At 51.7% G+C, this 26,629-nt stretch overlaps 2 protein-coding genes across 3 annotated transcripts; both read right to left on the minus strand.

Annotated features, from left to right (window-relative positions):
* Nucleotides 1-218: 218 nt before the first annotated feature.
* Nucleotides 219-15,301, minus strand: DPF2 (double PHD fingers 2). Its single transcript, XM_075526157.1, has 11 exons — nt 15,184-15,301; nt 10,939-11,099; nt 10,747-10,854; nt 10,348-10,511; nt 8,086-8,178; nt 7,465-7,543; nt 4,180-4,317; nt 3,784-3,912; nt 3,484-3,596; nt 2,481-2,562; nt 219-1,839 (listed from the first exon to the last, which is right to left on the minus strand). The coding sequence occupies exons 1-11, from the start codon at nt 15,213-15,215 to the stop codon at nt 1,763-1,765; spliced, it is 1,176 nt and encodes a 391-aa protein (XP_075382272.1). The 5' UTR covers nt 15,216-15,301; the 3' UTR covers nt 219-1,762.
* Nucleotides 10,962-26,282, minus strand: CDC42EP2 (CDC42 effector protein 2). 2 transcript variants are annotated; one of them, XM_075526156.1, is made up of 3 exons: nt 26,172-26,282; nt 19,692-20,510; nt 10,962-11,099 (listed from the first exon to the last, which is right to left on the minus strand). In XM_075526156.1, the coding sequence occupies exon 2, from the start codon at nt 20,415-20,417 to the stop codon at nt 19,704-19,706; it is 714 nt and encodes a 237-aa protein (XP_075382271.1). In that variant the 5' UTR covers nt 20,418-20,510; nt 26,172-26,282; the 3' UTR covers nt 10,962-11,099; nt 19,692-19,703. The 2 variants fall into 2 exon arrangements, with proteins under 2 accessions (XP_075382271.1, XP_075382270.1); XM_075526155.1 differs by lacking the exon at nt 10,962-11,099 and adding an exon at nt 18,321-19,541 and having other exon boundaries at nt 26,172-26,245.
* Nucleotides 26,283-26,629: the final 347 nt, after the last annotated feature.

A 26,629-nucleotide genomic window follows, 5' to 3' on the forward strand; every position in this document is an offset into this window, starting at 1 on the left:
CAACCTCAATATCAGCCCTCAGAGAAGCCACATCCAAGCACCTAAATTTGGTTTATTTACCCCAAAGAACAGGGCGGCACAACCCCAGATCAGCCCTCAGAGAAGCCACATCCCAGCACCTAAATAGAGGGTTTTTACCCCAAACCCAGGTACCCCCCAACACACCAGTGCCCTAAACCCCCCATTTTTGCTCCCAAACGCCCTCACTTCCACACCACTGCATTTTTATCCATTTTTATTACGAAAACAAGCCGTTTTGGTGTCACTTTTTTTTTTTTTTTTTTTGTTCCGGATAAGACACAACCGTGAAGCTTTGCCGAGGGGAAATTGGGGTAAAACCCACCCGTTTAGGGACATTTCATCGTCCCGCCCCCATCAGGGCGCGAAAACGGGGGAAAACCACCCATTTTTAACCAAAACGCTTTCATTTTCACCTGAATCGCGCTCAAGGAGGGGGAGGAGAGAAACCACCGGGCTGGAGCCACTTCTTCACCCAGATCCGGGTTGGTTTTGGTTTTTTTTTTGGTGTGGCGGTGTTTTTTAGGTATTTTGGTCAATTTTGAGTGGTTTGGGTTAAGTTTGGGCAATTTTGGGGCTATTTTGGTCATTTTTTTGGCCATTTTTCTGCTCATGGGGCCGGTTTCGGGGCTGCTCTGCTGCTGTCCCGGATGGCTCCTCTCTTTTGGGGGGTTCTGGGAGGTGAAATTTGGGGTGCGGTGGCAGGGAGGGGGGGTTCGGAGGTAGGTTTTTTAAGTTGAGTTTTAGAAAAAACAGGCACATTCAGTCAACGGGACCCTTGGGGGGGGCGGGCGGGGATATCGGGGTGTCCCCAGAGAGCCCCAAAACAGTGGCGTCTCCTGCCTCTCCCTGTCAGCATCATTTTGGGGGTGAAAGCAGCTTTTTTCCCCCCCAAATCCCCCCGAACCCCAAAACAAACCCTGTGCGACCGTGACGGGTTGGGGGGGGACGGGGCGAAGCATTTCTCCCTCTGCGCCATGTGGGAGCAAGGGAAAACCCCAAAATGGAGGGATTTTGCCCCGTTTCATGCCGGCGGGAGGAGGATGTCGGGGTGTAAGGCCTCATCTGGGCAGGGGGGGATCGGCCGGGCTGCGGGGAGCATCCTCCGAGGCGGGAGAGATGGCGGGGAGAAAATAAATGATAAAAACAGGGAGAAAAAAAGGGAATAAAAATAAAACCGGGAAAAAAAAAATTACCCCCAAAAAATCAAACAATTAAACGAAAAGCCCCAAAAACATGACCCCGGCTGGCGCAGGGGCCTGAATTTTCCGAAGAAATGGGGGGAAAAGCGAGCTTTTTGGTGTGCCGTGTTGCCAGGGAGGCAGTGGAGTGGATTTAGGCGCCTCATTTTGGGTGGAAAAGCCAGGAAACGGCGATGGGAAGGGCAGCCCTGTCCCGTCCATGTCCCCTCGGTAGGGACAGCGTCCCTGGGGACACTGCAATGTCACCCCAAAAGCCACTCTGCACGGTGGGGACACAGCAGCGTCACCCTGTCCTCGCAGGGGTATGTGTCCCATCTTGCTGCGGGGAGGTGAGAAATAAACCCTCGCGTGGCAAAAATGAGTAAAATAAACCCCGACACCCCCTCGCCAAGCGATTAAAAAAAAAAAAACACAAACCCTAATCAACCAAAAAATATGGGGAAGGCTTAAAAAAAAAGAAAATAAAAGAAAAAAGACCCCAAAAAAAGGGAAAACGCGTGGAACGAGGGCACCGGGGAGCTCGTCCCGTCAGCGGAGCGGGATCAGGAGTTGTTCTGGTTCTGGTAGATGGAGGCTTTTTCCTTCAGCAGGTCCAGACACAAGTGGCAGCTCCAGCTCCCTGCGGAGAGAAGGACACGTGGGTGGCCTGGTTTCGCCCTCGTCAGGGCTTCGTTAAGGGTCATGGCTTCCTAATTACATGTAGAGAATAAAGGGGGAGGTGGTTTACAGGGCTGTTTGTGGGTTTATGACCCCACAAGCCTTCCTCTTCCTTGTTAACCTTCAAGCGAAGATGGCCAGGAAAGGGGTTGATAATTAACCACTGGGATAATTAACCAGCTGTGAGGCATCACTGAGATTTTGGGGTTGGTTTTTTATTGTGAACGCTGGGGGTTTTTTTGCTTCGATGCCACAAGTTCAAGGTGGGAGGAAGAGGAGGAAGAAGAGCGATACCTCTCGGCTTTACTGGCCAATATGGAGACATTTCAGGGCGCAAGGGATGTCAGTGATGGATTTTGGGGTGGTAAAAGGCTGTTCCGCTTCTCCAGCGGAGCAGAGGAGGAATAATTGGGGAACAGCCGGCATGACGGACCCCATCATTTTCAATTGTGGCATGACAGATCCACGATTGCCCCCAAAAACATGGGCAGAAGCAGGTCTGCACAGCTGAGAAATACTCTGGGCTGAATTCTGCTTGTTTTGACCCATTTCTGAAGCAGAGAGGGAGGATGGGGTTTGGGGGGACGAAGGAGCGGCACTCACCTTCGGGTGGCTCCGACATAGGGGGGGTGAGACAGTACATGTGGTAGCCGCGGTCGCAGTCGTCGCAGAAGAGCAGCTGGTCCTAAGCCGAGGGGGGGAAAAGGGGTGCGGGTGGGGGTGGAATTCGGATGATTCAACATGGCCTTGGCTTAAGGACAACGTGGAGGGGACCGGAGGGGACAAGAGTCCCTCTCTGTCATCCTCCAAGCTCTGTCAGAGCAACCAGAAAGACATCGCAATGTCCTCCAGACTACCAAAACCACAAACTTTTCCCCCCAAAAAAGATGTTGCCGTGTCCTACAGACTCTTAAAGCCCAAAGATTTATCCCCAGAAAGATTCTCCTGTGTCCTACAGACTATTAGAGGCAAAAGATTTCTCCCCAAAAAGACTCTCCCGTGTCATACAGACTATTAAAGCACAAAGATTTCACCCAAAGAGACTGCTCTGTGCTATGAACCTTTAAAAGCACAATGACTTCCCGCAAAAAAGACTCTGTCGTGTCCTGTGGACTATAAAAGCACAAAGACTTCCCCCAAAAAAGACTCTCCCGTGTCCTATGGACTATAAAAGCACAAAGATTTCCCTCAAAAAATCTCTCCCGTGTCCTACGGACTATTAAAGCACAAAGATTTCCCCCCCAGAAAAAGACTCTCCTGTGTTCTGTGGACCGATAAAAGCACAAAAATTTCCCCCAGAAAGACTGCTCTGTGCTACGGAACACTGAAAGCACAATGATTTTCCCCAAAAAAGACTCTGCCATGTCCTACGGACTACGAAAGCACAAAGATTTCTCCCAAAAAAGCCTCTGACACATCCTATGGACTATTAAAACCTCATCCCCAAACCAGGAGGCTGCCCACAAACCCTCCGGGCTTTTCCCCATCCCTTCCCGCAGGGCCAGACGGGATGACACCCCAGGGTGTTCCCGGAGGGTGCCCCACTCTTTCTGGGGGGTACTGCCGTCATTCTGGGGGTACTCCCATTGTTCTGGGGGGTACTCACATCATTCTCAGAGGTGCCGCAGATATTGCAGCACTTGCACTCGATGCATTGCCAGCGGTACGTCTTGACGGCCGCCATCATCACCGGGGTGAACTGCAGGCAGGAGGGGTGCCCTGCGAAGCAGGCAGGACACGAGTGAAAGCAGGGGAAGGGAGGAAGGCAGCCCTTGCAACCGCGGGGTTGGGGAAGAGCTGCACCTTCTCCCCAGCTCCGACCCAAATCCTCAGCTTCTCCGGGCAGGCAAAGATGCTGGGGATAGTTTGGCGATACCCGTGGTGGGGAGGACGTTTTCCCCCTTACCTGATCGCCCGCAGTCTGAGCATGAGACCAACTCCTCTGGTTGCCCCGTCTTCTTGTTGATTTTGGAGTCTCCCAGGCAGAAATCACAGTAGTTGTTGGGCAAAGCTAAGCCGTCGGGTCCTTTCTTGGCTGGAAAAGCAGAGCGGGAGAGACGGATTAGCTGTGGCTAATAAAGCAAAGGCTTTCTGCATGGGACCAGGAGAAAACACTTCCATGGTGCAAATCCCAATGCTCTGAGCAGCCTTTCCAGCAACCTCCAAGCCCCGCGGCAATGCCACGGTGCTCAAAACCCTCGGGGAAGGGATTGCTGCTTGCTTCCAGCCCTGGCACGGGTGGTTTCCCGGGTCTGCTGCCTTTTTCACAATGGGGATTTTGGCAGAGGGGTGTTTTGCTTACATTTCTGCTCCTCCGATCGCTGTGAGACGGGAGTGGGGGGCTGCGAATCGTCCTTGTCATCGCCTTCTTCCTCAGCCAGGTGCGAGTGAGCGTAGTGGTAGCTCAATCCTGGCCGATTCTTGTATCGCTTCCCGCAGACTATGGACAGAAATGGAAAAAGTGTAAGCTCACTCTGGTGGAGAGCGAGACCCCGCACCCCAAATCATCCGGCATCCCCCAGTCCTGTCTCCAGGCTTTGAGCCAGACAGCTGCTCCCCTTCTGCCCCCACATCACCTGGAATTTATTAAAACCACCCAGGAACACCCTAACGAAGGGGTTTGGTGCTGGACCCTCCGGATTGGGTCTGGAGCAGCTGGAGAAGCACCGCAGCTTCCTCTGTGCATCCCACCATGGGAGGCTAAAGCTGATTTGGTGGGCAGTCAATACCCACCACAGCCGGGTAACGATGGTGGCCTGTTAAGCACAGCTTTACAGTCCTCGGTAAAGGAGCAAAACCACGTGGTGATCAATCCAAGTGGCAAAACCCAGTTGGAAAGATACTGAGGGGGGGATTTCCCACCCAAAAACCATCTCCTACACCAGCTGGGTAAAAAAACTGAGGCTGTCTTCAACGTGCACGAAAGGGAAACCTCTTTTTTTGGGACCCTCAGGAGGGAAACTGCAGCCGCCATGGGCACATCTCAGCTCCGTTCCCTCCTCGGACCCACCTGGCTCCCCCAAACCTGACCCGAGCGCAGCGTGAAATCACCCACTGCCCCAAATGCCATTGCTTTGCCCGCTTTCTGCCCCGTTTCTTGCAGGTGGGGAGCTTTCAACCTCGGTCAGGCAGCAGGCGCTTCCTTGGGGAGACCTCTGAGCACCCACAGACCAGGGAAGTGCCTTCCCTGCTGGGGAACAGTCTCCCAGCTCACTGTCATGAGTTTTCCGGGGGTTTTTTTGGCAGCTTTTTAGCCACAAGGCTCTGACGACACCCCGAAACCCCCTTTCAGCCCCATATAGGCACGGGCAGGATGAGCACAAAGCCAGCACTGGCCTTGCACCCTCCTACTGCCAGCACGGTAGAGGAGAGAGGCTAGCCAAGCATGAGGACGGAGACTGGGGTGAAATCTCCCCAGAAAGAGCCAGAGGGGGATTTACAGGGCCCAGTGGATGGACTTGGCAACGAGTTTTCCCCGCATCTTTTCACAACATCCAGGCAAATTAGGAAAAAGTCGCTTTGGGATGAGATTTCCCAAGCCTGGAGCTTTTCCATAACTTTCCAGACCTTTCTGGACCCAATTCCAGGCTCACTTGAAGCTTGGAGAAACCCCACCAGGGCTTGCATCCCCTCTCACGCCATCAAGTCGCTCTAAATATAGGAGGGAAAAGCAGCCCAGCTCAGCCTGCTCACCTAGAACGGGGTTTGAACCCCCCTAAGAGAGCCAGACGCAAGCAGCCGGCATTGGCTTTTTCAGACAAAAGCTGCAGAGATTCCCACCCGGGCAAAGGGGTCTGTGGGATCCTTGCCACCCCGGGGAAAACGCTTGGCATTGGCAGGTCCGGAGCGGCTCGGCAAAGCAGCACGAGCCCAGCGAAGGAGGGGAAAAGCAGCCCGAAAAGCAGCCGTGGCAGCAATTACAACCTTATTACATCAAATTCTAGCTTTCCAGAGCCAACCGAGGGCATGATGGGGTCGGCCCCGTGAGCAGCCACGCGGAGCTGGCAGGCGGCGTTTTCTTCCCCCACCCCCGCAGGGCTTAAAATTGACCTTTTTCCCCCCTAAAGCAGGCAGGCCAGTATCTAAACACGAGTCGGGTTTCCTCCTCCCAAATGGCGAGGAAGAGGAGCCACCGCGAAGACGATCTCAGCTCTCCGGTTTGGCCGCGGGTGTTTATTCGCAGCCCGCCGCCAACGTCCAACCTGCACCTGCAGCTGACCCATTTTAGGGCTTATTTTAAAGCAAAAAGGTGTTTTTTTTGCAAGAGAAGCAGCAACGTACTTTGGCATGTCTTAAAAGAAAGGGGGCTTGTCCCAGGCGCGCGGGATTTGGGAGCGAGGGAAGGGGTTTGGTGGAAACACCATGTTTTTTCCCATTCCCGCCACCACAGGGGGGGATTAATCTTTGTTTTCCCTCTCGGGAGGCCGCTCTGCTGGCATGCACGACCGCTCTTCCCTGCTGGAAAAGGGTCAGGCGAGCCCGGAGAGGAGCTGCCGAATCCCGCTGCCAGCGGGGAGGCCGGCTTTGACGTCGCTCGGTGGCCTTTGGCTTCTCCTGTGTCCCGTCCCCCTGTCCCTTTCCCGCAGGCTCCAGCGAGGTTTGGTGAAAAAACTAACATTTCAGGAGAAGAAAGGCAGGAAGGAAATAAAAAAAGCAGACAGAGAGTGGACTACCTCGATCAGGAGGTTTCAAGGTATGCTTTTGTTTGTAACTATCTGAAACACAGAAAGAGAGTCGTGAGAAAACACACACACACCAGGTCACACACACGCACCCGTGCCAAGCGACAGACGGACTCTTAAAACAAGAAAAAAGGGAAGGAAAAACACAACTACTTTGGGTTTGGGGTGGGTTTTTTTGGAAGAAGCTAGTGTCAGCTCTTGCAGGACAGGAGGAAGAAGAGAGAAAGGTAATTTCAAAGCCTCACTTGCCCTTTTTTGCTCCGTTTGCCCTGTTAAATTGCTTCCGCCCCGCTTCCCCAGCTTGAGGATGAGGGAGGTGAGGAGGAAGCACTGGCAACCCTGGGCTCGCAGAGGAGCGGGCCAGGAAGGTATGGCCTCAGAAATAAAATCCCTGCCCCTGGAGTTGAGGAGGCTTTTAGCCAGAGCAGGACCAGCACACGGTGTTGCGTTTCACAGCTACAAACTCATTAAGTGGCTGTAACGAGGCACGATAGCGCAAGGGTCAGGGCAGGGGGTGCTACGGCTGGCTTCAAAACCAGCCTGACGGACACAGATCCAACTCGAAAGCCGGCTGGGAAAATGGGGGGGCTGTTTTCAACCTTTGGGGGGGTGTTTGCAAGACCAGGAGAGGTTTATCCTCATTTCTACGTGCCGGGTGGCTGCACAGCCCTTCGCTTGGGGCGAGATGACCGCATTCCCAGTGGGAAAACTCCAGCCATCTTTGACCATTGGAGGAGGGCTGAGAGTCCGAGGGGTTGAAAAAACACCCTCCCCTGGATGTGTAAATCTACCTTTTGAGGTTTAAAACCCAAATCCCAGCAGACAACCCGATGGATCCCAAAAGCGACGCAGCCTGGCTCTGCTCCCAGGCCCTTAGTGGTGAGGAGAGGTTTTTGAGTACTCACTGTCACAAGCGTAGGGTTTATCTCGGTCTTCTAATATAGCTGCGTCCAGCTTCTTGCGAGCCCCTCCGACACCTTTGCCCTGGGAAAAACAAGGGGAAAAGGCAAAGGTTTAGGCAAAATCGTGGCTCAAAAGGCTCCTGGGTGGTGGGGAGGACAACACCGGTGACCTGGCGTCAGAGAAAAGCACGATCTAACACTGCCACGTAGTGGGTACAGCCTGAAATGGCTGTTGGATGCGAGCAGCGAGGACCGCTGCATGGGGCAGAAGGCATCGACGAATGACTCAAATCCCTCGGGATTCTCAGTGGCTCTTTGCCACTTTGGGAAGGGGCAGATCCACGCGAGATCTCTCTACCACGCTCTCACCACGCAGCGTATCTCACGTGGTAGGTGGTTTTGGGTTAGCAGCTAACGAACATGAGTTATTCAAGCCCCCTGGGTGTGTTTTCTGCTCATCTGGCCCACAAGGTCTCAGTTTTCCCCAATATGAGGTTCAACACGGACACAGTCAAGCCCTGGCAGGTGTCGGGGCTGTTTCAGCACCGGCAACATCTTGAATTTGCCAGGAATTGCCATTAAAACAACACCAGGACCCAGCCAGATCCACCCGGCTGCCCTCACCTTGGCTTTCCCCTTCCCCCTCCGCTTCGGCGTATCTTCTTCATAGTCTTCATCGTCCAAATCATCCAGGAAGTCATCCGGCTCAAGAATCCGCTAGGGAAGAGAAAGGGGGTTATTGCAGACAAAGCGTCGGCACGGATTGAGGGAAAAGGGGGAAAAATTGGGGAGCGAGATACATCAGTCTGGCCTCAGGTCACCCGTCAACAGCCGAATCCATTTCAAACCTGTGATACTGAAGGAGGAGAAAGGATGTGAAATTCTGGGGGAGGGAGAGGGGATCTGGTATATTTTATCCCCAAAAAAGTCACAGAAGGGCCCAACACAGTGTGAAGATGGTTGAAAAAAAGAGTAATCAAGGAAAAGGCAAAAAGAGGCGAGGCTTGGAAAAATTATTCATGTAGAGAAGACCAGGAAGGGGAAAATAGGGGGTTTTTAAGCAAAATTACACCACAATATTGCACACCTTGCTTTGCTCTGGGCTTATTTGGGGGGAATCTATTAAACTGCAGCCTTTGGTGGGTGAAGCTGAAGTCTGTGGGGTATCGCCTATCATTAGAGCGGTCGGCTAACAAAGTGATCTAAAGAAAACCAACTTGCCTTGCGAGAAATGCAGCAGGAAAAAGGCTTTGGTGGTGCAGGACGTCCCCTCCAGCCTGAACCGCAGCTAATCCATACCAACCCAGGCTGCGATCTACTAAGCCAAGGCTTTCCACCCTATGGATCATGCCTGCAGGGTGTTTTCAGCAGCAAAAAGCAGCTACGACAGCGGTCACAGCGGGTTTAAAGTACGATCTGCAGTTCCAAGGGGAAAAGGGGGAGCTCCTACAATCTCAACATCAATTAACAGTAAAGCATCAGCGAGTCTGATGAAGGATGGAGAGGCAGGGAAGGTTTTATCCAGCTCCAGACCTTGGTAGAGCCTTAATATTTACAGAAGCTTCTGAGTTGTGCCAAACCAGGGTGAAAAGGGGCTGCTGGACCCAAGTTATCCAGCTGAGGGAGGAAAGGGGGAAGATCCGAGCCCCATTTTCCTGCAGAAGACAAATTTGCAGTCTCCTCTCTCCCTGACTCACTTGTTTCTCCACCAAACCAGGGCTGTCTGCTCTGAGCTTCGTTAGCAGTCGCGTAAAGCCCTTTCACACCAGGTGGGGATTAATTGCAGGGACAGGGGAAACACACCAGTGGGGAAAATAATAAAATACCTGTTGAAAAACAGCCTTTCCCTGGCATAAAACATAACCTGTGAGCCAACTGCAACGGGAAGAGGCCAAACCATTAGCAAAGCGGCCCAAATTCCCAGGCAGCAGAGAGATGGCTTCAACTTGCAACCAGTCAAAACCCTCTCCAGAACTAGTTACTGTGATTTATAATAACCCTGGATTAGTTTGGACAAAAAGAAACCAGACACTTGTAAATGTCTAAAATGCTCGGCCTCAGCTTTTTCTTCCTTCCCATGTCTTCATTTCAAAACTTAACTCTGCTTTCTCTTCCAGAGCCCATTCTCAAAGGGCTCACAGAGAAGACAGCACTTTGAAGAGTTGGCTGAACATCCTTCTCACTCCTGTGCAACAGCTAAAAATCTCTTTTTAAAATAAATTCGCTATAAAGAAAAGGAAAAAAAGCTTTGGATACAGGAGGAATAAAAGGAGTCTGGCTTGACAAGATGTCTCAGAGCTCGTCTCTAGTCAGGGAGCCAAAAAGCAGCAAGGAGATGAGGTGATGGAAAACCTGTGCTCGCTGCAATAGGGCTCAGGGGGAAAAAAAAGAAGCCAGGACAGGGAGGAGATGGCAGGGATGGGGACTGGCACCTCGAAATCCCAGCAGATCACCCCCCCACCATGGCCATTTCGCAAGGGTCCATGGGTCAACAAAGGATGAAAGTTGTCCTGGGTGCAGAGACACCCAGCACAGAGTCTTAAACTGGGTGCCTAGATGTGATAAAACCCTGAATTTTGGGGCCAGAAACTCCCTGGGAACTAGGGGAGTTTCTAACTGGATTGTGAGGAAGGGAACATCCACCTGTCTACACGACATTGCTGTAGGGAGCCAAACCCTGGCTTCCCACTCCCCAGTAGCGCCATGAAGCATCATCTCTGCCCCCCAAAATCCATCCCAAATCCTTCTGCTGTGGCTAGAAGATGTGGAGAAAGCAGAAGGAAGAGGAAGGGGGCGGAAAATCAGAGCGGTGTCATGGAGATGTACGTGTTTTACCCTGAAGCTCCCTTTCCCAACATAGGGGAGGAGACCTTCTCTCTGCCGTACCTTCCGCGCACGGCTGTTGGTGACAGGGAACTCGCCCAGGCTGTCATCGTCGATGCGGGGGTCCGGGAGGGCACGTTTCTCCAATGGGTCGGTCCTCAACAGGGCTTCAAGGCTGCTGCCATCCTGAGAGATCAGCCCTTCCTTCTTCAGGGTCTGATCGGTGTCTGCAAGGAGCCAGTGGGGGGAAAGGGAAGAGAAAAATCAGGGTGGAACGTTGGCATGCGCTGAGATCCCATCTTACCCAGCCGCGTTCACAAGCTTCCCCACCACAGCGGGGTCACGCAAAGGGGTTTACCAACCCTCACTGATATTTACCATCATCCGGTGCTATTTGGGCACGGTATTGCCAAAAATCCCACCCCTTACCACGTGCAGAAAGTGGTGGTGGGAAGGATTTACCTGGTTTGATAGAAGGGAAGGAAAGTCTCGGGTCCTCCGGAGGATGAGCACGGCGTTTCTTCCGCCAGCGGCGTGCAGGGTAGGAGTAAAGCTGCCCAGCGGCTAAACCTTTAATAAAAAAACCCCCAAAATTATCTGAGGCGAATGCACACACTGACCCCTTGTCCCCAACCCAGCGTTTTCCCAGTGTACCTGGCCCTCGGTGACGTTTCTCCATCCAGATGTAGCAGTTGCTTTGGGCCACCCCGGTCTGGGAGTCGAGGAAAGGGAGGCGGACGCTCCTCTCGGCACACAGCCGGGCATTGTAGTTGTGGCACTGCTCCATGGCATCCCTGTAGTACTGCTCCCCGAGGCTGCCACGTGGAAAAAGAGGTTTAGCACTTGCCCCAACCACCCCGAGCCCCAATTCCAGCCCTGGCACGCATCCGCCAGGAGAGGGGAACGCTGCGCTCCTTCCTGGATCCCCACTCAGAGGAAGCGCAGCCCAAAATATCTCCCCTGCAAGGTAAAGATGTGACTCAATGCAATATTCGCGGAGGACAGAGATGTCCCCTCACCCAGCAAAAGCAGAGAGACATGGGGACCACCACAACAGGTGATTACAGCCTTCCTCACCACCGGCAGACAACACGTGGCATCGTTAAGAGATGCCCTCAGCATTTTTCATGCCCCCGAAGCCTTCTGTGAGAAGCCCGCGCTGGCATCTATGCATTACTAATGGATTTGAGCAGCCATGGGTTTCTCTCTGGTTTCCTTAAGTGCATTAATCGTGCCCCATCCTCTTTTCTAAGAGTACAACCTCTTCGTGCCACATCTCTACACTCCTCCTTCAACCGCAGACCGTCAGGTCTGCAACAGCTGTATCGCAGCTCTGTAGCTGTAATTACAGTAATTTGGATGGTGAGATCTTCCCACCATGCGTGGCAGGGAGATGGAAGAGCTGAGAGTCTGTTCGGCTGCCAGAGACTGAGCTTTCCCCTCCCCGGTGCTGGGAGAGGAGATGCACTCTTTGTTTATATCAATATATATTGATCTTGGCACTTTAATACTGGCTAGAACGACTGCACAGAGCCCAACAAACCCCATAATCACACACGCTCCCGAGACGGCTAATTTAGGTGAGTGAATAACGAGCCGAAAGATGCCTCGGTTGCCTGCGAGGAAGCACACACGGTACATGAAATATCTTGCCCGACAGAGGAAAAGGAGATGGGACAGAAATCGCTTCATCATGGGGTTTTTATTCCAGCACAAGTAAAAGTTGGATGTGCGGGGAGATGGCCAGAAGAAAACCAACAGGCAGAGAGAGAATAACCGAAAATAAGATGATCTTGGTAAATATTAAATGTAAATGAGGATTGCCACGCTTGTTTCCTTATGAAGCCTGGTCAGCCAGAGCCGTGACGGAGAAATGGGGTTCATCTCACCACGCTTGGTGTGACAGCAGCAATTTTGGAAGGGGGGAACAGTGTCCCAGCAACAACTTAAGAGTTATGAGAAAGGTCCCAAATTGCCTTTTTCTCTCTGCTGACTGCAGAGGGAGCCCAAATCCCAGGCTCAGGCATAGGAGTCACGCTCATGGAGTCTGGGGACATAAATCCCTCCTGGAGCTTTTCATTTCCTCCTAAATCACCATGCCGCTCCTCGATAGCTCAGTTTGCACCCCAATAACCAACAATGTGGAGCCCTAAAACTTCCTTGTAACGTCCAGGTGAAGCCCTGCCAACAGGAGGATTGCACAGAGGAGGAAAACTTGGTGTTTACTGTAATACAAACCCAAAAAGAATTTGGTTGTCCGACTTATTTCTCTCCTGCTGGCTTGATTTCAGAGTTTGGGAGGGAAAAAAAAGAGGCAATCAGCCCCAAAAACAATAATCTGCGGTTGTTTTAACTGCAAATTAATGGAGGGCTCCTGGGCTGGGTGAGAAACGCACCAGAATTTGGCTTCGGTACCTAAAGAAGCTTTGTGAAATGAGTTTTAAAGTGCTCCCTGAGCACTGAGGGGATGGAGAGGGACCACGGGACATGTTAAGAGCAGAGATCTCGTCTCCAGCTCCGACATACAACCCTATAATCTTCCCTTACACTGCCTGGAAGTCTTCATCCCTAAAACTGAGGGGCACTTTGAGGCACAGACGCTTGCCGATCCCCACGTGCAGCTGCATAACAACCTTGAGAAAGCTCCGCCGAGGAGAAGCGCTGCTTAAAATGTGTGCCGAATGCACAAGCAAAGAGCTAACGAAGCCGTCAGGAAGGACTAATGTGTTTTAAACAGCTCTAACGAACCCGATTATTGCTCCCTGTGGACTTGGTGTGGCTTAGAGCCTTCTACGGCTGCTAAGGAAGTCGTAAGTGCCTCAAGAGCAGCTTCCAGTAAAGTACATTGCGTCAGCAGATCGCTGCAGAAATAACCGGGTGGTTTTACGTGTTTTAGCACTGTTGGTAAGAGATCACGGCATGGAAACAGTGGAAAAAAATGATGTGACTACCTCCATCCCCAAAACTGCTGAGAAAAGGCACAGCGGGCTTCGTGCTGAGGTGGTTAACATGCACCTTTGCAGGAAGGGAAGTGATTTAAAGCCCCAAAAAGTCATCATTGGAGACTGTCCTGCCCTAACTGCTGCCATCGTTTGGAGAAAAATAAAGCAGGGAGGGATTTGGTAGACCAAACTCTTTGCCGACGGTACCCGGAGAAAGGAGAACGGCCTGGGGAACGGCTTTTAAAAGTAAGAAAAGATAAATCCTGCCACACTTCTCTCCATCATCCTTGCTGGCAAGCTGTGACCGAAAAAATCCAGCTGCAAAACCCAACAGCAGCTTCTAAAATAAATAAAATACATTTGTGTGACAAAGGCAGGTTAGGTGAGATGTGGTTTCACGTGCTCAACTTCTCTGAAAGCTGCAGATCCGCAGGAGCGCCGACAAAGTCATGTTGTTGTGAAGCGTTGGCTTGCCAATTCGGGGCAAGAAGAGTCTGAAAAAGGTGTTTTGTGACTCACGGTTTGTGCTTCTCTCAGAAACAATCCAAGATCGGGGTCCCAAAAATGCAGCAGCGCGTCCACCCATGCCCTCGGCTGGCCATGAGTTTCTCCAGCAGCTTTGCTAACGCGTCTGCAGGTGGAAAGGCTGCAAGATGGACTGACCCAGGGCTGTCACCTCTCTTAACAAACCCCAGCTCATCAGAGGAGACCCCAACGCCTCTTAATGAACCCTCATCTCATCGGAGAAGACCTGGGGGGGTGCAGATCATGCCCCATTTTGCACCAACTCCCCACCAAGAATGGAGGTTTTGGAGGAAACTGCAGCAGGGACGCAACAGTGCCGTGGCTGAGGTGCCGCCAGCTAAAGGGAGATGCCAAAAAAAACCCTGGAAATGCCAAAAAACCACCAGGAGACACCAAAAAAAGGTCAATAAACATCTCCAAGTCCACAAATCCCATCCAGACAGGATGGGCTATATAGGGGACCTCCTGTACCCCCCCTGCTATAGCAGGGTGGATAGTGGGGTGCTATATACCTCCCCGAGGGTATATATGCACCCCTCCTTGTAGGGCTGTGTAGGAGGTAGACCCCTACCCTCAGCCTTTATGGGGCTATACAGGGGAATCCCACCCCTAGGGCTCTATAGAGCTCCTCTCATAGGACCATATAGGGAGGGAAACCTCCATCCCCAAGGGCTCTATAGCTTCCCCTCTCTCAAGGACATATTGAGGAGACCCCCCACTCCCAGGGCTCTATAGGGCACAGCCGTATAGGACCATAAAGTAGGGACCCCTCTCCCCCCCCGAGGACATATGGGAACCCATATGGGGCCATATAGGGGGGGTACCTCATTTGTAGGGCCACCCACACAGGGCCATATAGGGGAACATCCACACTCAGGGCTCTATAGAGCCCCCCTCACTGGGCCATATGCGGGGGAGACACCCCTGGGCTCTATAAGACCCCTCCCAGGACCATATAGGGGGAAATTCGCACTCTGTCAGGCCCCTTTCAAAGAGCTTTATGGGGTTAAGCACATCCCCTGGGATCTATAAGACCCTCTCACAGGGATGTACGGGATGACCCCCCTCCTCCTTGGCCTCCATAGGACACTCTCATAGGGCCATACAGGGGGGACCCCCACCCCCTGGCCTCTATAGGCCCCCCTCTCAGGAGACCCCACCCCCAGGGCTCTATAAGCCTCCTTACAGCGCCATATGGGCGGGGGTCTCCCCTCACGGAACCGTAGGGAAGAATTCTCCACACCCCTCTCCCAGCAAAGTTCCCCCCGAACAATGAGCGCTTCCCCCTCCCCCCCCCCGCCCACTTGGTCCCGCCCGCGACACGGAGGCGGGAGGGAACCCCACTTCCCGCGCCGGGCCGGGCCGCACCATTCCCCCCCCCCGCGAGGGGGGGACGACGACGGACGGGACATAAGGACAACAACGCACTCACAGCTTCACCACATTCTGTACCACCGCCGCCATCTTCCCTCCGCCGCCGGGGCCCTGCGCCGCCCAGCACGCATGCGCGGCAGGCAGAGACGGGAGGGGGGAAGTGTGTGCGCGGCGGGGGGGGGAGGGGGGGGAGAGCCGCTGCTCCGCGCCTGCGCAGGAGTGCGACCGCGCGCTCTGTGGGAATACGCAGTCGCGTCTTCACCCTCCCTTGCATCGGCGCATGCGCTAAGTGCGCGGCTGTTAGTGCCGTGCTGCGCATGCGTTATCTCCCACCCCGCGCTAACTGCGCGGAGGGCGAAGCCTCGGCGCATGCGCGGGGGGAAAGGCGGGAAAAGCTGAGGGGAGGGGCGCGAAGAAAGGCGGAAAGTGGACGAGGAGCAAAAGGAAAACGGGCTGGGGGAGGAAAGTGGAGGGAAAAGGGGAAAATCAGAGGAAAAGGGGCGGGGTGAGGGTGCAGGAAGAAAATGGGGGAGGTAAATGGGGAGGGTGAGGGAGAATGAGGGGCAAAATGGAGGGGGGAGGTAAACGTGGAATAGTAAAGACCTTGGGTGAAGGAAAAGGGGTAAAAATGGAGGGGAGAGGAATGAAAAGGGAGGTGAGAAAAAGGGGGTGAGGGAAACCAGGAGGGATGTAGGGTGTTTGGATGGGGGTATGAGGAAGGAGGAGTGTGGCAGGCTGGGGAGGATGAAGGATCCTGGGAGGAGGTGACAGGGAAAGAGGGATGAGGGTTGGGGGAGGATTAAATGAGGGTCCTCCCCATCAGAATTCAAACCTCTGTAGAGATTCCCTACAGGTATTTATGGCTTCAGTGCCTGGTGCCAGCTCAACAGCCATGCCCCGATACCAACCCCTGCCCAGCCTCTTTTTCTCCAGAAATTCATGCAGGAAAATTTAAATTTTTGAGCCCTTTCCCCTTTTTATCAAACCTAAATTAACCACAGATCTCAAAATTCATCCTGCAGGGTGGAGAGGCAGACACAAGGTTGCCTGTGTACCCCATGGCAAGTGTGGTTTGTCCGAAAACAGGGGCCAGGTGAATTTCTCTCTCTATTTTACTTCTTACTTCCACTTTCTCTATGTTTTGGGGGTTTTTTTCCCCCATGTGCTGGGAAATTGGTTTTCTCAGTTACGTCTAAGGTGAAACCTTTCTCTCTGCCCTTCCTCCTCCCCTTAATCCCACACCAGCTGTTATTTGTGTGCATGCAGCCACTTTATTTTCCTGCCCTGTCAATAAAAATTAACGCTCCATCAATAAAAATCAATGGTCTGTCACCATGATTAATGGTTGTGACACTCTGGCTACAGGTGTTGTGGCAGGGTCAGGCACACCAAACCCACAGCGGGGGGGGGTGGGGGTGGTGTCAAATGCCAAATGTCGGCATAAGCGTTTGCCAAGTTTATTGCATCGTTAATCTGCTGCCTGGAAATCTTGGGATAACAAAGAAGTTGCAGGGTAGCTAGGACTGCCAAGAGCCAAGCGTCAGCATGTACCCCCCAAACCCTCTGCTTGTGGACAGCCATTGCCACCCCTGGAATTAATCAAACTCCTCGTTGACTTGTTCTGCCTTAAACCTCCCCGAAAAAGCAAGGGGGAAATAGGTGGTTCAGCACATGCTGGCTGAGTCACAGCAGGGAACAGCATTCCTGCCCAAGTGACTCACACTTCTTAGAACGTGGGTATAAAAAAACCCAGGGTTTAGCAACAACTGTTTGCATAAATTGGCAATTTGAGGAGTGATTAATTAGGGACTGAACAGAGGGAGGAGATGAAGGAAGTCCCCATCCTGTGCAGAAACCCAGCGGTGGTGGGAATCCCAAATGATTTTATTGCTAATAGCTAAAAATTAATTAAAGAAATGGGGGTTTTGCAGCTAAGAAGATGAGACCATGCCTGGAAAAATGGGAGAAAAAAAAGGGGATTGGGATAATTTCAGGGGGTTTATATCAAATATAGTCTGAGAGGTGAGTAAGAGGAGGCAGCAGCAAGCAGAGGAGGTGTGTTGCAGACAAGGAGCATCACCTTTTCACAGTAGAAAAACCCCAAAATCCAGCAAATTAAAGCATCCTTTCCATTTAGCCCCTGTAATACCAGCTTCCGTTTCTCTTCCCGCTATCGGAGTTGAGCTGTCGGCTCGGAAAGGTGCCGCAATTCCAGCACTGGAGCAGAGCAGGATGATCAGGGAGGGACAGATCCACTCCAGCACAGCCAGGAGCCGTCAAGAGCAAGCAAGGTACCAAATTAAAGCCATTAATGCCCAAAATCCATCCCCTGGCTTGTAACAAGCAGAAGGAGCAAAAATGGGGAGAAAAGAGGAGTTTGGCTGTTACCTCTGTGGCGTTATTTCAAAACGTGGGGAAGCTGCTGCCCGGCATTGCCCAGATACGATGGTGATTCTCAGTGAGGTTTTGTAATTGCTGATGATAATTAGGCAGGGGCAAACTCAAACATCTTCATCCCTGGCTCAATTTAATTCACTAATTAAGGTGAAATCCATGAAAACAAGCACCACCGCATTGTCGCAACCCACCCCACCCCACATGAGGATGTTGGACCACATAAAAAACAAGCAAAGTGCTCTGAAAACTACCCAAAATTATCCATTCCAGGCTTTTCTCCTTCAAATTGTTTGACCAAACAGTAGCTGCGGCGTGATAACAAGTGCAGAGGGGATTGGGAAACCAAGCCAGGCTCATGCTCTGAGCCACATCTCCCATCAAAATATGCCATCACCGGGATAAATTAATTACAAATGATGCTCTAAAACGCCCCCATCCCATCACTGGAATTATTTCTAGTAAGAAAAATCCTAAAATAAATTAAAATAAGCTGTCACCATGTGGATGGGTGTTGTTTGGAGGAAGCGCACATCAGTTTAGACCAGGTAAGAATTGAACCATAACAGCATAAAATCAAATAGAAATTAAACCCAGCAGCTGCCTGGATCGAGCTCAGTTAACCTCATTTTCTTAATTATTTTGCAGACTGAAGGCTTGAAAAATTGGTTTAACCCCAAATCTTTGGTGTTTCCACCAAAACAGAGTGGTTTGGTCTTACAGTGGGAATGCCCTGCTGGATGCAGATGGGCAAGAGTAAGCAAGAGCTGGGACACAATTGTGTGGTGACGAGCTACAAGCTCATTAATCTAATGACTTGTTATTTAATGATACCTGTACGAAACAGCAATCAATGATGTAAAGAAATACACAGTCAGGTTCTGGCAAGCCAGCAAAAAGTCAGTGTGCTATTCAAGAGGTGCCTTAATTCCTTATTAGGGGGGACTCCCAGCCTCATTCTGGGCAAAACCTACCAGAAATGGTTAAAAATGATGCAGTTAATTAATGATGGCATCTAGGAAATGAGGTCCCGCTTGCTGTTACACCGTTACTGCGTCCAACAGGCTTCTCTTGTCCTCAATTCAGAGATCGGGAAAGAGAATGAAAGCTCTCACAGCCAAGTGTTAAGGTCTTTCACCCCGACGTCAGCAGAATTGGCATTTCCAGTGATTTTTTAATTATTTTTTAAAAAGCAGAAGGGATTCGCATTCCTTTCTGCGTGCCGAAGCGTTTCACCCCCTCGTTCCTCCATCCATCTAAACAATCTGCGATTGATGGAGATGGCGTCTTTCAGGAGAATGAATTTCACCCCATCGCACAGGAATCTGGCCGGGTGGCCACTCACCCTTCACTGAACATTTTTTTTTTGTTGTTTTTTTGCATCTTATTTACGACTTTAAATTCCAACCCCAAGCTCCAGCCACGGATTTAGTTGCCAAAATACAGCCTGAGAGGGTTTTTTTAGCTTCTCCACAGAGAGCTTTTAGCTTCTCCTTAGAGACAACCCAACATTAAAGCCCAATGGAGCCTTTTGCCACGTAACCACTAGATTTACCGATTTGTGGGATCTTTAAAAAATTAAGCCAAAGGCTAACATTTGACATCACCTATATGATTTGGGTAGTTGGCAAACAGCGAGTGTCACACCTTCGTGTCGACTGAGTGCAAACTGCAGCCCCTGTCCAAGCAAAAAAAAAAAAAAAAGAAAACCACCCCAAAACTCCTCCTGACCAAGACATTTGGGAATTCAACCATCGCTGTTTCACCCTATCCAGTACAAGAAACATTTATAACAGCACAGTGTCTTGTTTTCTACCAGTTGGCGCAGTCCTATGGTTCAATCCATCGCTAAAGGTGAAGTTGATACGGGCAAGCGGCAATATAATCCAGCAGCGAGTGCTGCCTGTTTCGTCTTGGCTTCATAGGGTGAGGTTTTTTTCTCCCCATGCTGAGGGAATAGCTGGAGGTCTGCGGGGAGCGGCGCTGAGGATAAACGCTCACATCCCATTTGCACGACGGGCTCTGCGAGAGGAAACAACACATCGCTGTCAGCGCACCAGTTAAGGAAGGTGCGTGAAGTCAAACTTGCAAGTTTGAGCTGTAATTTCAGAGCCACTTGAAAACAAACAAACAAAGAAATAATAATAATAATCCATTTCTCATCGTCTTTACCTTGAGTAGTCTTCACGTCAAGATTTCATGCCTGCCTGAATCCTGTATAGATCCACCCACTCCCTCTGCTTGATGTTTCTCCATCACTTGCAGGACGTCCTCCAAAATAGATGGCCCCAAATCCACGTGGAGGGAGAGGAGGGAGCCGGCGTGGGAGAGGAAGGGCGGCTCGGCGTTGCCCTTCTCCTCAGTGAAGCCGTTCGTCGGGGCGGCAAAATGCGAGGCACAGGGATGCGGCAGTGGGCCAGCGCTCCTGCCCTCGCTGTCCTCCTCCCCACCTTCCCGGCCTCGCACCAGCAGGGCTTTGTCATCGAGGTGCAACCGCGGCGGTTTTGGGGGGGCTTGTGCCAAGGGCAGCATCAATGCCTGTGGCCCCCCAATGACAGGCAAGGAGATGGCGTTTTTGAGGAGGGGAGATGAAGTCTCCGAGGATGGCTGCTCGCGTCCGGAGATGGTGGCTGTCCTGGAGAACTCGAACGGTGCTGTGTCGGGGCTGTCCTTGTCCGAGTCCAGGCTGCCTTCAGTCCTGGGGAGGAGATGAAACTTGCCCTGAAGGAAAGAGATGTCCCCAAACATGTCGCTCTCCCCACCGCTACCGATGTGAATTGTGTGCCTGAAGTCCCCCAAGGGTGGGCTGATCATGTCGGAGGAGAGGATGTCACGGAGCTTCTCCTTCTTCCCCTTTCTGTTGCCCCTCTTCAGGTAGATCGGCACCTTGGCAGACATCGTGCCGAGGAGCAAAGCTCTTCCACGCCAACTCCAGCCAACTCAACAGATGGTTGTCTTCCTAGATCTCAGCAACACGGCTTTAAAAATAATCTGCAAAATTAAAAAAAAAAAAAAAAAAAAAAAAAAGGAAAAATGTTTAAAAGCAAGTTATAACATGTAGGACGGAGATCCTCAACGTCAACTCGTCCCAGGAAATTAATTCCAGACGCTCTCTGTTTCTCTATCTAAAGTTCGTTGGCTGCGTTATTGATAACAAAACAACTCAGGTAATTAAATCCAGGCACTCGGGGCCTCTCCTCAAGATTAGTTTCAAGTGGGAGAAAAATCAGGAACAGGGTCAGAGCTGGAAATCCAAGAGGATTTGCATTTTTATGGGGGAATCGGGGTCCGGAGTTAAAGGTTGGGAGAGCACACTGTTGGAAAGCAGCTTTTCTAGCCCAAAAGAGAAGATTTTTTTTCATTTCAATTCCCTCTCCTCTTGGCCATGCATAATCCAGCCCCACCCAACAACAAGCTAAAATAAAAAATAATAGAGATTAAGGCAGGAGGGGGAAGGAAGTTGCGTTTTTTTCCTGTTTTAGTCATATTCATTCAACTCTGACAGTTTACGCGTCCAGTTCTAGGCGTCATTTTTCAGCTGTGGGGAAGAATAAGGCAAAAATGGTAATTTTTCACAATAATATGTTATGTACAACCTCGGGAGATGCCTCAGTGGGACAGAAAAAGGGATGAAATGGGTTTTAGGCCACCTGAGTGTTACTTTTTAAAATCAGCAAGTGGAAAGGTCTGGAGTTTTAGCCTTTATCGCTAATTTTCTGGAAAAAAAATCCCATTGCTCTGTGTTTCTATAATACTGTATCCGATCTGCCGTCAACTGCAAGTACAAAACAAGAGTTTATAAGTGATTTAGAGATGGGTTTGTCCGGCATGCTGAACCCCACTGCTGCTAAAACAACCACCCATAACAGCTTCCAGCGTGTTTTATGCTGTTTGTAACACACCCCTCGGTACAGCTGCACCTGGAAAGCGAGAGCCGACGGTCAAACCACCACTGAAACCGCCGTGGCTGAGCCCTGCCCCTCAAATCAACCCCTGAACCGTCCCAGCAAGACGTCACAAGTGATTCCTTGGTTGTATTTTTCTGTCAGCTGCTACCGACAAACAACGCGAAGCCTGGCTGAGTGCTGGAAAACAGTCATTCCCCCTGTGTTTTACAGGACACAGCAACAACGTCAGGCGCTTTCCCCATCTGAAACCCTCCTTGGCTGGTGCCAAAGAGCCAGCGAAAACCAGTCGGCGGCCAACGCCGGATGAATTGAGCCGGGTGATCTCCCCGAGGGCTGGCATTTTAAGTACAGCAAGAGCCATGCGCCCGGCAGTGTTAAACGCTGCGTCAGTCGGCAGGTGTTGGCTCTTTGGGATCTCGAGCACTGGGGTTTCAAGGCGGCACATTCCCACCAAGACCACGGAGAGCTGCTGGATCATCCTGCCCCTTCCTTGAACCACACCTGACCGCTGCCCCTTAAATTTGTCCTTAAAAATATAATCATAATAGAGAGGGATGGAAATCCCATGTTCACCTTCAACCTCCTCTGATGCACCATCGTTATCGTTAGAAAGTGCTGCCGAAACCACATCTGCGGTCTCATCCTGTCTACACTGCTTGCTTTATTCCCTTTTTTTTTCCCCCAGTTGCCTCTTCTCGGTGCTGAGAAACATCGTTACATCTCCCCGCCTGCGAACAGAGACCCACGTACACGCTGCTACAGCCAGAGACGCTCGCGAGGTCACGTCCGGTTGACAGCAGCTTGGGGGAGAGGAGATGGAGCGGCAGAAGATCACCCAAACAGCTCAAAACGAAGCAGGGATGAGATTCCGGTAATGCCGTCAGCATCAGGAACACGGCCCTGGGAGGAACGCAGTCGCCAGTAATCCCATTCCTGGCGGCTCTGGCCAGGGAAAAATCCTGACGATGCAGAATTCAGCTTCGTTAATCCTGGGTGGATTAAAGCGGGCGGCATAATGACAGCCTGCAGAGGTGGTGGCTGCGCCGCTCGCGTGAAATACAGGCGCCGTGAGGACACCAGGGAGGGGGGCGAGAAGATGACGGCGGAGCCGCTGCCATACGCGGAGAGAGGGGGAATGAGGGAAGCGTTTCTTCACAGAGATCTGGATTCAGAGGAGCGCTGGTGCTTTCCAAAACACTTGCCGGATGCGTGGCCACAAGCCACCCTGCTCAGCTCCCCTTGCACCGTGCTAGGGGACCACAGACAGTCATGGGTTAGCCGCAAAAAAGCACTGCAATAATTTTAAAAAAGTGGATTTGTAGGAAAAAAAGCCTCTTACCACTCGGAAATATTTAATGTTTTCAGGTTAGGACATGGAATGATGCTGACGGGGCCAAGCAGGGAGCAAAAAGGACAGTGTCCCCTCTTGCCCGCAGGCAAGCAGCCTGCAGGCAGCCTGCAGGTGTGGTGGCTTCGGTTCAACATCTTCCACCGTCACCGAACAGAAATCGTTCTCCCTCACCCCAATTTCTCCCCCCCTCCTCTTCCCCAGCCTGGGCTCCAGCCGAAAACCCAGCGCCCCACTGGGCTGGGACAAAGGCTGCCTGTGATCGCCATGAGCGCCGAAGCGAGCTCCCGGGGCCGGGTGAACGCTGGGAAAGTTCAGGGTTGTGGGTAGTGCCCTTTCCCTTTGTGCTCAGGAAGAAAAAGACCTCGAAAAAGGGCATTTGCTGCCAGCGCAGCCTGGGAAAGGGTCAGCAGGCCCCAAAAGCACAGGGAATAGGGTTGTTTGAATCAGAGAAATCCTTAAAATTCCTTTTCCCAGCATTTTCCAGTGCCGGTGACCAAGTAAACCTGCTCAAAAGATGGGAGCATTACCAGCGCACCCGATTCCCTGCAGTAGTGATGCAACACAGGTGGAAAACAGGTTGGAAAGGGAGCAAAACTAAAATAAAACCCTCGATAACTTATTTACGCATTTTCACCGGCGTTCATCCACGCAGTGCGTCCCCCCATCGGCCGAGCTGCCGCGGGTGCCTCTTCCCAGCCCCATGGGCGCATCCCCGGTGATTTAAGGCTTTAACCGAAAGCATTTCACCTCCTAATTAGTGCTGCGTGTTGAGACGTACCCCGTTAGTGCTGCGGTTCGGCTGGGGGGGGGGGGGTGGCGACTCACCAGGCTGCTGCTAATTAGCATTTCATGACAGTACCGTTGCTAAAAACTTGTTAAAACCCAAGAATAATCCAGGTGACCTGTGAAACGAGACTAATGGCTGTCAGTAAAGAGAGAAATGGGGAAAATTAGGTGTTTTGCTGCAGCACAAAAGCAGGAGGTGCTTCAAGAGAAGATCTGAGCATTTAAACTCAACCTGTACCCCACGTTAGGCTTCGTTTTAGCTCCTCCTCGTTAAGAAATCAGCTGAAAGCCCAAGGCACAAGATTTAACATCCCTCCGAGCATCTCTGCTGACATCCACCTCTGGGATATTTGCCTCTTACCCCAGTTTGGCTTTTTGATTCCCCATGGAGTAAAATTTGTTTCTTTTCTGCCTGTTTTCATCAATTCAGGCTTTGGTACATGAAACTTTGTTTCTTTTCTGCCTGTTTTCAGCAGTTTAGGCTTTGGTTCATGAAACTTTGTTTCTTTTCTGCCTGTTTTCAGCAGTTTAGGCTTCGCTACATGAAAATTTTGCTTCTTTTTCACCCATTTTCAGCAATTTAGGCTTCGGACACAAACATTTTGTTTCTTTTTGGCCCATTTTCAGCAACTTAAGCTTCAGTACATGAAAATTTGTTTCTTTTTCTGCCTGTTTTCAGCAATTTAGACTCGCTACAGAGAAATCTGTTTCCTTTCGCCTGTTTACAGCATTTTATGCTTTGCTACAGGAAAATTTGTTTCTTTTAGCCCATTTTCAGCAATTTATGCTTCATTACACAAAGACTTCATTACACTTCCTCAGCCCCCCGGTTACTCACAGAGCAGCGATTTTCCCATCCCGGCACCTCCGCTAACTATTTTATCAAGATCCTGCAAAAACAGTGTTTAAGCGATGGAAGCTTAAACTCCTTTTTTCGCTTGAAGGCGCAGAAATCAAGCGAGCAATCAACTGCTGCAGAAAACGAAGCCGATTCCTTCCATCTCTATTCCTCTTGACCCTTTTTGAGCTTTTTTGCACCTTTTATCGGTGCCCAGAGAAAATCCTCACCTAAAAATTTGCACCTGGAAAGAGATTTCACCCTTGTATTCCCCCATGGAGGGAATACTCACACAGGAGATGAAAATGCACCCCCTTTTCCCATGGCCCCTGAGCTGGAGGAGCGTTGGAGTGTGGAAAAGGGGAATAGCAACCCTTCGGGATAGGGATTATGGATTTTTCAGGGAATAGGGATGTTTCGGAGCGATGCCAAAAGCTGCTTGCAGATGCGCGGGGTGATGCCCTGGCAGCTGTCACTGATCTGTGGGGAAGAATTTATCCAGGATCCTCCTGGTTATCACAAAAGGCGAGATTGGTAAAAACAGGGAATTAATTTCTCTCTCCAGGACTGTGGTGCCATCGCTGTCCTACCTCGAGCATCCGGTGCCAAATCCGGATGAGGGGCGCGCGCTGGATCAACAAGCTGGGAGGGAAGAGCTGCCGGCGATGTCTCCGTGCCACGGGACACCGTGGCAAGGTGTGTTTGGGGCACGGCAGCACCGACTGTCCCTCCTAACAGCTGCGTCATCAAACACTGTTGGGTTTTTTTCCCCCAGGTCCAGGAAAACACCGATACGGGGCAGAGATTTTCACCGATAAGGAATACTTGGAGGAAAGCTTGAGGATGAGGAAATGCTGGCGCACGGTAGGAAAATGCAGTGACCTCAACTATAGCCGAACCCCTCCCATGCCTCAGTTTCCCCTGACTGCACTGTGCACCCCGCTGCAGCAGTGACAAACCAAAGCCAAGAAGGGGGAAGAAAAAAAAAAAAAGCCTTAAAACCAGGAAAAACAACTCTTTAGGGCGGTTCCTCCCGGCCGAGCCCCACCCGAGCGCCGGGGGAGCGCCGGGAATTCCCGGGTAGAGATCGCGGCACAGGCACTCGGGGTGGGATGAGGGCACAGGTCACTCCTCTTCCCTGTGATGGGGTTGGAGTCCGCTCCAGCTATCCAGGCAACTCCTTGAAATATGGATTTAAAAACCCATGAAGCCCTGTTTGCACTGCAAATCCTCCCTGAAAAATCCCAGAGCAGGATCTGGCCTCCCTCCCCAAAAGCACGCCGTCTATTTCAGGGATCTGACAGCTAATTTGAGCTGGGGGCAGTCGTAAACCTCGCAGCTGGGGGCTAAAATTAAGAGGTGGCTGCGGGGTGGAAAGGGGGGCGCAGGGGAAGGGCTCCAGTCTTTTTTCTTGGAAAAAAGGAGGGACTCATTTCCCCTACTTTTAAATTGGGGGTCAGGGATGTGACAGGGACACAAAAACATCCTTAATAGCATGAAAAAGCACTTCCCCCCCCCTCCCCCCCCCCCTTCGTCCTCAGCATCCCGACACAGGGCCCGACCACTCGTAGTGGCAGGGAGTTGCAAGCCGGTGCCCTGAGCTGCCAGGGAAAAGAGGCCAAGTTCCCCCCCCAAAGCTCCCAAATTTACTACCGTGTCCTCCCCCACCTTACGGCTACACCCGCTGCCGGCACCGGTGACCCACAGCGGGGATGGCAGCCAGGGGGATCTCACCGGAAAGCAAAACGGGGGTCGCGGCCGATACTCACCGTGTCTTCCTCCCGGTCTGGCGGCTGAGCCGGAGCCAACCGCGGCCGTTCCCTTCCTCCCAGTGCCGGAGCGTCGGCGCAGCCGGCTCCAAGCCAACGTGCAAGCCCCACCCCGGCACGGGGCCTCGCTTCCCCCTTCCCGGGGGGCTCCTTTTTTCCTCCCCGCTTCCCAAAACACGGAGCGATGGCGTTCACTTCTCACCGAGATGAAGAGCCAGATGCCTTCGCCTTTCCCACGGCAGGCGGGAACACTGTCGTGCCTTGATTTCCCCACTCTGCCATGGAGAGATGCGGCTCTCTATTAGAAAAATCCCTGGAGAAATAAAAATAAAGCTGGAAAAATTCCTGCCGGCTCCAGAGGGAAGCGGGGGGATTCCCTATGGAGCAGCGTAACTCACCCCCCCTCAAAAAAATCCTTGGCCAACTCATAGCTCACGGCACAGGGACACCCCCCCCAT

This window comes from Mycteria americana, chromosome 30, assembly GCF_035582795.1.
Source record: "Mycteria americana isolate JAX WOST 10 ecotype Jacksonville Zoo and Gardens chromosome 30, USCA_MyAme_1.0, whole genome shotgun sequence".
NCBI lineage: Eukaryota > Metazoa > Chordata > Aves > Ciconiiformes > Ciconiidae > Mycteria > Mycteria americana.